This window comes from Oncorhynchus kisutch, linkage group LG3 (genome assembly GCF_002021735.2).
Source record: "Oncorhynchus kisutch isolate 150728-3 linkage group LG3, Okis_V2, whole genome shotgun sequence".
Taxonomy (NCBI): domain Eukaryota; kingdom Metazoa; phylum Chordata; class Actinopteri; order Salmoniformes; family Salmonidae; genus Oncorhynchus; species Oncorhynchus kisutch.
This window is the reverse complement of record NC_034176.2, coordinates 37,456,815-37,469,554: the sequence shown is the minus strand read 5'-3', so window position 1 is coordinate 37,469,554 and position 12,740 is coordinate 37,456,815. Positions and strand designations below refer to the sequence as shown.

The window sequence follows — 12,740 nt, the reverse complement described above, 5'->3', positions numbered from 1 at the left end:
GTTTTGTGTCAGCGCCTGCTTTTCCCCAGTCTCTCTTTTCTTGTCCTCCTGGTTTTTTACCCTTGCCTGCCCTGACCCTGTACCCACATGCCTGACCATGCTGGCTGCCTGCCGTCCTGTACCTTTGCCCCTGTCGCTGTAATAAACATTGTTACTTCAAAACGGTCTGCATCTGGGTCTTGTCTCTCTGACAGTAAATGAATAGTCTCTCTCTCTCTCTCTCTCTCTCTCTCTCTCTCTTCCAGGTTGCATTGTCTTTGACGCAATAGAGACTAGAGCCTCCTTTACCTTCAATTTAAAATGAAAAGATCCATCAAGACTTTTCACACCTTTTAATAGCTAGCAAGGCAATCTGTAATACGCTAACACGATAACACAAATACGCTACAAAGTTATTTGTCCATGGTATCAAACCAGCAACACAGACATGAAAAAAGCCATTTATCCATGGTTTAAGAGCTAATAAATACCTCTAGTAAATCACTACTACCAGCGGTATAGGCATGAACTCCACTGAGAATTACAAAAATGTAGAAGCAAGTTGTTCACAATTGACATGTTGAACTGTGAATTACTGTCAATATTAGCTCTGCAAAGGGCAACACTCATATTTAATTTTCAGTCAGAAAATACTCCCTGGCACAGAACATCCCAACACATTTAATCTCAATACACAGAGCACGGAAAATGTCTAATAACACGGCATGCTACTGTGAAAAGCTGATCTTTTTTGTTTCAGCATCCAGGAAAATTCAGGTGCCTCTGAGAATAACATATTGCCGTATGAGTCATGACACTAAACTATTGAACATAAAAGATAATGGAAGTGTATCAGATGCTGACGGTTGACTTTGTCAGCTCTTGGCACAGATCATTAAGTGGCCACCAACATTGGCAAACAACAACGTTCCTTTCTTCCGTTTGCTGGGAGGTACGGCTCTGGCCAAGGCAGCACTGAGCTATTGGGAGAACTATCCTGGTATGGCAGACAGTGGGGAAATATTGCATGACCAACTCTTGGCCTTCAGTCCAAAAGCCTGGGTGTCATCCCGAAAACACTCACTGATGGAGCAAAAATGAGACCAGCAAGATGACATTCAAGCCTCTACTTCTGCCACCCAACATTAGTTATCCAAACGATATCTGGCTGTCTTGTTACAAAAGGGCACTGTGGCTTCAATTTAACTACTGGAACACAAAAGAGAGATGTAAACAGCGTAAAGAGTCATTTGCAAATCCTACTGCAACCTCTCATTTTTCAGCTTTTACATGTAATCGGTTACATTTAATCTGATTACAAAAAAAAACCTTTACCTGTAGCCAGTTACGTTACCTGGAACAATATTGTAATCAGATTAAAGATACTTGAAAAAAATGATGATTACTTCTTTGATTAATTTTAAATTCAGAAAGGATGTTTGTGAAAAAAAATACATTGACCCCTTTCTGTTTTCTCAATGACGTCAATTCAGAGACCACTATGATGACACACCAAATGCGATGGATCCTTTTTGTATTTTTCTAATGCATCTTAAAGGGGAAGTAATCCAAAAGTTACTGAAAGTAATCAGATTAAGTTACTGAGTTTGGGTAATCCTAAAGTTACACTACTGATTATAACTTTGGGCAGGTAACTAGTAACTGTAACGGATTATATTTAGAAGATGAACCAACCCACCCCTGCCTGTGGCAAGCACATAATATGATCTCTCCTGTCAGCCACATAGACACTGCGAAAGGAATAAAAATGTCCAGTTCGGCACCAGACAAGGGCTTCCTCCCTTTTCTCCTGTAGCTGCTCTCGCTAACAGTCAAAAATGTGTCCCTGACAGTCTATATTCAGCAGTCTTGCATTCAGTAGTCTCTCTCTTTCTCTCTCTCTCTCCATCCGTCCCCTATTCCTTGGCTACAACATTCATTCAGATATTTAGCTGTGACCATTATAGCGCAGAGTTCACCACAGAGCAGTAGGTGGCTGTGGCAGAAAGTACCACTAGATGGGGACAGAGAGCAGAAACATGTAGCAGACAGTCTGTTGTGATAAGGATCAAAGAGAGTAATACAACTTCTTGTTAAATTGTGTATCCCATGCTGTCTTTCAATTCTTAGGAAATTCATGATTTACTTTGACATATCCCGTTATGGCTTATGATACAGAAGCCCATCATGTCAGTTTCCAGAGGCCTCTAAAATGACCCAAATGTATCCTTTCACGAAGGTGTCCACCTCAGTATAAAAATATTTTCAGCTTTTACACCAATTTGGGGGAAACTGAGGAAAACAGAGCAACAATCATTTTAGTCTCTCTCTAAACTGCATCTCCCCTTCCCATTTTTGTCACCCCCACAACATGATGCTGCCGCCCCTGTGCTTCACGGTTGGGATGGAGGTTCTTCGGCTTGCAAGCCTCCCCCTTTTCCTCCAAACATAACGATGGTCATTATGGCCAAACTGTTCTATTTTTGTTTCATCAGACCAAAGGACATTTCTCCAAAAAGTACCATCTTTGTCCCCATGTGCATTTGCAAACCGTAGTCTGGCTTTTTATGCCGGTTTTGGAGCAGTGGCTTCTTCCTTGCTGAGCACCCTTTCAAGTTATGTCGATATAGGACTTGTTTTACTGTGGATATAGATACTTTTGTACCTGTTTCCTCCATCATCTTCACAAGGTCCTTTGCCATTGTTCTGGGATTGATTTGCACTTTTCGCACCAAATTACGTTAATCTCTAGGAGACAGAACGCATCTCTTTCCTGAGCGGTATGACAGCTGCGTGGTCCCATAGTGTTTATACTTGTGTACTATTGTTTGTACAGATGAATGTGGTACCTTCATGCATTTGGAAATTGCTCCCAAGGATGAACCAGACTTGTGAAGGTCTCCAATTTTTTTCGGAGGTCTTGGCTGATTTCTTTTGATTTTCCCATGATGTCAAGCAAAGAGGCACCGAGTTTGAAGGTAGGCCTTGAAATACATCCACAGGTACACCTCCAATTGACTCAAATGATGTCAATTAGCCTATCAGAAGCTTCTAAAGCAATGACATCATTTTCTGGAATTTTCCAAGCTGTTTAAAGGCACAGTGAACTTAGTGTATGTTCATTTCTGACCCACTGGAATTGTGATACAGTGAATTCTAAGTTAAATAATCTGTCTGTATACAATTGCTGGAAAATGACTTGTGTCATGCACAAAGTAGCCGACTTGACAAAACTATAGTTTGTTCACAATAAATTTGTGGAGTGGTTGAAAAACAAGTTTTAATGACTCCAACCTAAGTGTATGTAAACTTCCGAATTCAACTGTAGAATGTTTGTAGAATGCTGTCAGAAAATGTGAGCTATTGGAAATGGTTAGGTAAAGAGCCTATAATAAATTACACCATTGAAATACACCCACCATTCACTACAGGAGTCCTTATCTGCTATAGCAGAAACCGACCAGTCCTTTTATTCGTCGGCTAAATACTTCTCTATTGTCTACATTTGGACAATCGTTAATTACTTTAAGTATGCTGGTCTTGCTGAACAAGTTGTCCAGTCCATGGACGTTTCAAGTTACCACACACTATTGCAGAACATCTATGATATTCGCGTATGCGCGCTCCTGGCTGCGCTCCCGTTGGCGCACGTCGATTGTGTGAGAGGAGAGAGAGAGCACCTCTCTGAGCCAAGAGTATAGGGTACGGAGTACAGAGTACAGCGCTGGAGACGAGGACGCTGTTCCCCATGTCTTTTTGCTGCGGTGGAGAAGAGCCACACACCAAGGACCATCTCAATTTCACACGGAGTGGAGTCAACTTAAATACATATTCATCGTATTATCCAAATTCAATTTTTAATAACTTCGACAATTCAAATTTTTCTGTGTGTGAGCTGCACCTTCAGTGATCATTCCATTATTTTACCATTCTAATTTAGCTGTGCCAAATGAATCAGAAGAATGGCAATGATGAAGAAAGTTTAAATTGAAATACATCAACACACACCAAGATTATCTCTAACCATTTACTCAATCAGTTGTTAGTGGTTGAGTGTACATGTCATAGGTATTGCATGGACCAACATTATTTTTGTCACAAAAAAAAGATAACACCAAAATGGATCCCTTGTTCACCACGACTGATTTGCCATTGCTAAGCAATTGGACCAACGCTTCAGGGCTCAATGGAACTGATCTAGACGGAAACCAGTTTGTTCAACCAGTTTGGAGAATTGTTCTATGGGCTTTCGCCTACAGTTGCATGGTTACTGTGTCTCTGGTGGGGAACGTCGTAGTAATATGGATCATTATGGCGCATAAACGAATGAGAACTGTGACCAACTATTTTCTGTTGAACCTGGCGTTTGCAGAGGCGTCTATGTCAGCCTTCAACACCGTTATCAACTTCGTCTATTCCGTCCACAATGAGTGGTACTTCGGGCTGATGTACTGCCGCTTTCACAACTTCTTCCCCGTCGCTGCTGTCTTCGCTAGTATCTACTCTATGACTGCGATAGCGGTGGACAGGTGAGTTCAGTTTTGGGGGGGACGTTTCAATGGATATAGGCTAGAATGTTTGCCTATGGTCACAATAAGCAAAACAGAACAATAATGCACTTGGATCCTGTCACAAATGTATTTGTAATAAATATGTAATATCAATGAAATTAAAATTCAATCACATTTATTTATAGTCCTTTTACCATCAGCAGATGTCACAGAGTGCTTATACAGAAACCCAACCTAAACCCCCAGAGAGCAAGCAATGCAGATGTATGGCCACAGTGGCAAGGGAAAACTCACTAGAAAGGCAGGAACCTAGGAAGAAACCTAGAGAGGAACCAGACTTTGAGGGGTGGCCAGTCCTCTTCTGGCTGTGTCCGTGGAGATTTTGTGTACAGGTTCAAAGCGGCAATCAGCAATTGATAAATCAATTTTTTCCTAATATATACCAATTGATTCTTGTAGAATATCACTTATTGTCGCTTACTGTCAAAATATATGTTTGTTTTACTCCGTTGTTTGTAAACAATGTGGTTGTAAACAAACATTGTATAGCCTCAAAACATTGTTAAAACTTTACCCTGATGTTGATATCGTCAATGGTCAGTCCTTGAATCCATAGGTCTGTCCAGCCCTCCAGCCCTATCCCTCAGCTGTTTACCAAAACACTGGCTGGGCGCCCAATTTGTTGTTCTTTGAACTGCAGATTGCCCATTTAAGATAAGAACATTTCTACCAAGGCTACATAGACATGTTATATAGCTAATGTATTCATTCAACTTAATTGGTTCTGGGGTGATGCTGCTGTTGCTGCTCCACCATCCAACCAATCAATCAATAACGTGTGTGTGTGTGTGTGTGTGTGTGTGTGTGTGTGTGTGTGTGTGTGTGTGTGTGTGTGTGTGTGTGTGTGTGTGTGTGTGTGTGTGTGTGTGTGTGTGTGTGTGTGTGTGTGTGTGTGTGTGTGTGTGTGTGTGTGTGTGTGTGTGTGTGCGTGCGTGTGACCTCACTCTTGTGTTTATATCCAGGCTGTTGTTTTAAGCAGACTCACCCCCACAATGCTATTCTTATTAACCTCTGTTTCTGTTAGTGAGATAAAGCCATTCTCATGTGAAAGCTGCTGTCTGATTTCTCCTCTTACCCCCTGACTTGGTACTCCAGAGGTAATAACCTGTAATGCATGCATAGCTCTGCTTTTCTCCCAGCAGTCTGCATGTACTTGACCTTTGCATTGTTTTGAAATTTAATTACCCTTGAGATGACCTGGAGTAGGGAGAGCAGGGAGAGCAGGGAGAACAGGCATCATGTGAGGCGCTAAAAGACATTCTTCAAACAACACATACTGATCTGATTCAACCCCATACTTATCAACGGGTTAAGCTTCTAGTCATCTCTCCACTCATCATTATCTAACCACTCTTATAAACCTGCCTAATGAATCCTGTCTCCTCATGGTCACATTCTTTTGACATACTCAATGAGCAGTGATCGTGTATGCAAGATGTAATTGGTAAGGTCTATCATTTTTATTCTACATTTCTAGTAAACAGAGGGAGCGAAATAATCATGGCGCAGAGACTCTAATGTGTAACATATGGAGGAAAAACACCACAAACAACAGGTGTTTATGCCTTCAATTATATAGATCAAATGATGCGTCTTTCCATGTATTCCCCTTGTATAGGAAATGTCTCTCTAATGCCCTATAGAAAAGCAGTAGAGTGTGCTACGTGCCAGGTGATTGTGATGAGCGTCTCCACTTAATTCCCTCTCCCATAGTTCCAGCATCTGCTGCTTTGAGGCATCACCTCCATGTTACTCTCATGCTATGCTGTACACATATTCACAGCAAGGCAGACGCAAAACCAAGCCTGTAGTGACTCTGTCACCCCCCCCCCCCCCCCTCGTGTCAATGTATGTGTGTGTGTTTGTGTGTGTGCGTGTGGGGTGACGCTGTGTGTATGTATGTGTGTGTGTGTGTATGTGTGTGTATGTGTGCGTGTGTGTGTGTGTGAGAGAGAGAAAGATAAAGAGAGAGAGAGCATGCATGTGTGTGACACTGTGTGTATGCCTGTGTGTGTGTGCTTGGCAGCGTTGTGCTGCTGCAGTGCAGAGCATCTTAATGCAGCCATGCCGTTCTCTCCCAGCTGTGGCAGCAAGACTACTGTGTCTGTTTTTGTTCATTCAATTTTCTCTAATTTCCTCCTGACTCTCAGGGGATGTCACAGCGATTCAGCCAATCTCTGTATATTTCTCTCCTATCTTCATCTGATTGCTTCTTATAAAAAAGCAGAACAAAATTCTGTATTTAGTTGTGAAGGAATAAAAGAGAGAGTTAGAGGGTTATGAAGAAAGAGATGTATGGAGTATGCGGGAAATGAACCCCCACTGTTGGGGGTCAAACGTATTTAGTCTGGGGTCAACACGGCAGCGCTATATCCAGACCAGACTCTGGCACACCGTCTATTCACTTTGGATTTATTTGCACTGTGTCATGTTAGGCCATCATACCCCGTCTCCCACCTTTCACCTATAAGAGAACTGCACACACACAGCCACACACGCCAATACAGAGTTGATAAATAAAGCCTATATTTACTGTAGGTCTACAGCTGATCTGTCCAGAGACACACTCACATAACACACGTGCGCACACACCCACACACACATACACTTGAAGTCGGAAGTTTACATACACCTTAGCCAAATACATTTAAACTCAGTTTTTCACAATTCCTGACATTTAATCCCAGTAAATGTTGCCTGTCTTAGGTCAGTTAGGATCACCACTATATTTAAAAAATGTGAAATGTCAGAATAATAGTAGAGAGAAGGATTTATTTCAGCTTTTATTTCATCACATTCCCAGTGGGTCAGAAGTTTACATACACTCAATTAGTATTTGGTAGCATTGCCTTTATATTGTTTAATTTGGGTCAAACGTTTCAGGTAGCCTTTCACAAGCTTCCCACAATAAATTGGGTGAATTTTGGCCCATTCCTCCTGGCAGAGCTGGTGTAACTGAGTCAGGTTTGTAGGTCTCCTTGCTCGCACACGCTTTTTCAGTTTTACCCACAAATGTTCTATAGGAAGGCTAGCATCCCGGAGTCGCCTCTTCACTGTTGACATTGAGACTGGTGTTTTGCAGGTACTATTTAATGAAGCTGCCAGTTGAGGACTTGTAAGGCATCTGTTTCTCAAACTAGACACTCAAATGTACTTGTACTCTTGCTCAGTTGTGCACCGGGGCCTCCCACTCCTCTTTCTATTCTGGTTAGAGCCAATTTGCGCTGTTCTGTGAAGGGAGTAGTACACAGCGTTGTACGAGATCTTCAGTTTCTTGGCAATTTCTCACATGGAATGACGAGTTTCAGATATTTTTTTTTTTCTAGCTATTTTGAGCCTGTAATCGAACCAACAAATGCTGATGCTCCAGATACTCAACTAGTCTAGAGAAGGACAGTATTATTGCTTCTTTAATCAGAACACCAGTTTTCAGCTGTGCTAACATAATTGAAAAAGGGTTTTGTAATGATCAATTAGCCTTTTAAAATGATAAACTTGGATTAGTTAACACAATGTGCCATTGGACACAGGAGTGATGGTTGCTGATAATGGGCCTCTGCACGCCTATGTAAATATTCCATTAAAAAAACTGCAGTTTCCAGCTAAAATAGTCATTTACAACATCAACAATGTCTACACTGTATTTCTGATCAATGTGATGTTATTTTAATGGACTAAAAATTTGCCTTTCTTTCAAAACAAGGACATTTCTAAGTGACCCCAAACTTTTGAACGGCAGTGTGTGTGTATTGGATTATAATAATTAAGGATATATTGCTTCAAATCTCTGTCTTCAGTGGTTTAGGTTGTGGGCTGTGGGATGTGGGCTGTGGGTAGCATTAGATTTAGGTTGTCTATGGCTGGAGTCCAGCGGGAAGTGCTGACTGCTGGAGCAATGAACGCAGGGTAGGGCACACAAACAAACACACACACACAATGCTTGGCAACGTTGGACTGCTGCACATATATATATATATATATATATATATATATATATATATATATATATATATATATATATATATATATATATATATATAGTATATGTCTCCGGCAGGAATAGAAATCTTCTCTATCAATCAGCATTACCTCTCTCACCCGTCAGACCTGGGTTCAAATACTATTTGAAATCATTTCAATGACTTTATCTGTGCTTAATTGACCATGCTGCTTAATTGACCACTGTATAGTCCCAATACTGTAAACCCCACCTATTTGGAACCGGCAACAACAAACACTCAACATATTTGAATGATTTCAAATAGTATTTCAACCCAGGTCTGCCACCGGGCTCATTTCCTCCCAACTGTTGATGGGGATTTTATGTAATCTTCAGCAAAACAACAGTACCCCCTAAGAGCACAATGAGCTGGGAAATAGATTCCTGATCCAATTTCAGCCTTCAAACCAAAACAATTCAAAACAGAAAAACACTGCACGCGGGAAGGTTAAATATTGTGTTGGCACCTCTGTAGAAGGAGCCTATACCTTAAAGACTTATAGAGCAAGAGAGCACCCGGACAGAGCATCTGCCTGTTGTCTTTATTGGATTATTCCTTATGTATTAAGTGCCTTTGGTGGTTTAGATGTCATTGCTGGATCATTAGACCTGTGCCTCTCTCATTCATTTATACCAGGGACAGGCAACTGTGATGGGGGTGTGGGTCACAAAATCTGAACTCATCATGAGGGGCCACTGTTGAAATTCTATACATTTTGCCACAGGGTGGAGAGACATGTTTGCAGTTTTTCATATTATATCTGAGTGAGAGTGACTAACAAAATCAATGGGCGGCAATTCGAAAATTATTACTATGAGTTTAGATAGCTGGCTTGACTAATTTACCAACCTAAAAAATGTTAGCTGACATGGGCTAATTGAGTGACTATCAGCGACTGACATGACAAACGAAAAACTGCTTATGCAAAACCACATTTTGAAATTGCACCTTGTGTATTCAACTATTCTAACTCGCAACAGTAAAATGATACTCCGACTGAGTTTTTTTTTTTTGGGGGGGGGGAATTTAACCGAGGTTCTTCAAAAGAGGGGCCGCGGGCCCCAGTTGCCCGTACCTGATTTATACCATCTTCCAGTGGGGTCTGATATTGCCCAGAGACATTCGCAACAAAGCCAGGTTGAAAACCCGAGAAAGTAAGTGAGGTGTAAAACAGGTTTGAAAGAAAGTGAGACAAAGAGGGATGCCGCCGACACTCCGGGCAAACAGTAGATCCAGAAAACAGACTGAATTTATAGTTTAAAAAAATTACAAAAGGATTCCCAAAACCGTGATTCCATGCTGTTGTTGTAAGGTTATACAAAATAAAGAGAAATACAGGGGTTGTGTGTTTGCTGTGTGTTCATGTGAACATACAGTATGTAAATCTATGCATTTGTATGCAGGTGGTGAACAGAAAACAAGCTGGCATCAGTCACCAGCAGCTAACCCACACAAGCCCTGTAAGCCAGGCCTCTATATACTTTTCAAAGAGTGTTGTCAGAAACACAGCTAAACTAAACCCATACCATGGAAAAGCAGCATTGTGAGTATCACTTGAAACAAGATTCCAAGAGCCGTGTGCTCATGGAATGAGACAGGTATAGCAGATAGTCAAGATGTGACAGATAGTTGTGTTCGACTACAGAGAACGTTTGAAATCAAAGATTATTGGGAGAATGTCCAAATAGAAGATGAAATGGGGCTATTAGGTGGATTAAGATGTTGATTAAATTTGAAAGTTAAATACATTGAACTCTCAAGTGCTGCTTGACACGATCCTGTCACAGTGTTAGATATCTTGCTTGGGGTTGCATGCCAAATTGCAACCTATTCCATATAGTGCACTACTTTTGAACAGTCACTGGTCCTATATAGGGAATAGGATGTAATTTGGGACTAGGACTAAAGGGTTATTTCACTAATTATGTGCCTTTGATATTTGGGGTAGAAATAAAAAGGTTGGAACCGGTTCAGGGAACAGAACCGAAAACCGGAAATAACGAAATTATTTGAGGAACAGAACCCAAACTGAAAACAAAAGTGATCCATAGTGTTCTGGAACAGAACGTTATTTTAAAAGCATGGGAACTGGTTACATTATTTTACATTCAAGGCATTTTTTTCCAGTCCCACAAAAATCACAACAAAGCACCCATGCAAGCCCTCACTGTGTCACTTAGAAACTTATTCCAGCATCTGCCTGCCAGCTGGAAATCTTTTCCAGTGGGTGTGTTTGTGTGTGTAGACTACCTGCCCCTCCCTTCTGAAGCATAGGATACTGTAGACTACTGACTATGTTACAAGCATAATTCAGAAATTAGGGAGACACCTTTTACTGCAATGGGCTAAATCAGGATCACACAGAGTGTTTCTTGGTAGTCTTAAACAAATCTACTTTGAAACAAAAGTATACACCTCACACACATGCTTATGGGCTTAAAAAAGACGACACCTGTACCATGTCAAATATATAATTGAAATGTATTGCATTTTGAGTTTGCATCCCAATATTACACTTTATATACATCGAAGAGAGCTGAAATATAACAAATAACATAACGTTGATTAATAATGAAATTATGATACATATGAATAACATCCCACCCATGAAGCCACTAGGTAATTTGACTGCAGGAAAGGGCTACATGGAGAAGAATGGATTTACTTTTTAAATGCTTGTTAAGGATAGGATTTCACATTGGATATATTAACTACAAAAATGTAAGACGTTTTTAATTCTAGTGCTGCTCTGCACACACAAGCTTGTCATTTGCTCTGGTCCAACATTAAACCGACTCAAAAGTTCAAAGACATTAAAAGTTCCTCCATAGAATCCGCTCCTCCGTATGTATAATTCTGTGGGCCTAATTCAGATAATGCATGTCATAACAAAATGCCCCAGCACTTCAAGTTAAGCTTCCTCCATCCTCTCTCGTTCTCTCTCACCCTCAAAATTTCAGCTGCATCTCACACCCTACACTGACTGGCAGCACAGTGTTTGTTTTGTCTTTCATTATGATTAAACCATGCAGTTATCGACTTTCTTATACAGATTCAATCGCTTACCCAGCAAGCTGCTCTATCCGCACTGATTGGTGAAGTAAGTTAATTTCGAGCTAAATGTAAAAAAATATATTTCAGAGGTTTAAAAAGGAATTGTTTGAACCAGTTCAGAATGTTATTGTTTTGGTCGGAACAGTGGAACGTAATGAAAAAAATAATGGTTCTGTTCAGAATGAAACATGGAAAATAATTCAGTTCCAACCCCTGGAAGAAATTGTGGTGACAAATATTGAATTTTAAAAGCCTGTTATATTAAATTAAGTGTCCTTTAACATAGACCACATGGAAAATTCTATAAATCTGATTTTTAATATGAATAAAGACTTGCTCAAATAAATTTGTGGAGTGGTTGAAAAACAAGTTTTAATGACTCCAACCTAAGTGTATGTAAACTTCTGACTTCAACTGTACGTAGAAGTTTACATACACTTAGGTTGGAGTCATTAAAACTTGTTTTTCAACCACTCCAAAAATGTCTTGTTAACAAGCTATAGTTTTGTCAAGTCGGTTAGGACATGCGTGACACAAGTCATTTTTCCAACAATTGTTTACAGACAGATTATTTCACTTATAATTCACTGTATCACAATTCCAGTGGGTCAGAAGTTTACATACACTAAGTTCACTGTGCCTTTAAACAGCTTGGAAAATTCCAGAAAATGATGTCATGGCTTTAGAAGCTTCTGATAGGCTAATTGACATAAGTTGAGTCAATTGGAGGTGTTCCCGTGGATGTATTTCAAGGCATACCTTCAAACTCAGTGCCTCTGCTTGACCTCAGAAAAAAATGTAGACCTCCATAAGTCTGGTTCATCCTTGGGAGCAATTTCCAAACGCCTGAAGGCACCACATTCATCTTTCCAAGCAATAGTACGCAAGTATAAACACCATTGGACCACGCACCCATCATACCGCTCAGGAAGGAGACACGTTGTCTCCTAGAGTTGAATGTACTTTGGTGCGAAAAGTGCCAATCAATCCCAGAACAACAGCAAAGGACCTTGTGAAGATGCTGGAGGAAACAGGTACAAAGTATCTATATCCACAAATTATGTGGATATATTGAAGCAACATCCCAAGACATCAGTCAGGGAGTTAAAGCTTGATCGCAAATGGGTCTTCCAAA

At 40.5% G+C, this 12,740-nt stretch overlaps 1 protein-coding gene across 1 annotated transcript in view; it reads left to right on the top strand.

Moving 5' to 3' along the window:
- The first annotated feature begins 3,733 nt into the window (after positions 1 to 3,733).
- LOC109882231 (substance-P receptor-like) overlaps positions 3,734 to 12,740 on the top strand; it is a 35,712-nt gene continuing 26,705 nt past the window's right edge. Inside the window, exon 1 of the mRNA XM_020474332.2 lies at positions 3,734 to 4,508. Within this exon, the coding sequence (XP_020329921.2) occupies positions 4,099 to 4,508 (410 nt within the window). The 5' untranslated portion in view covers positions 3,734 to 4,098. The remainder of the gene's footprint in view (positions 4,509 to 12,740) is intronic.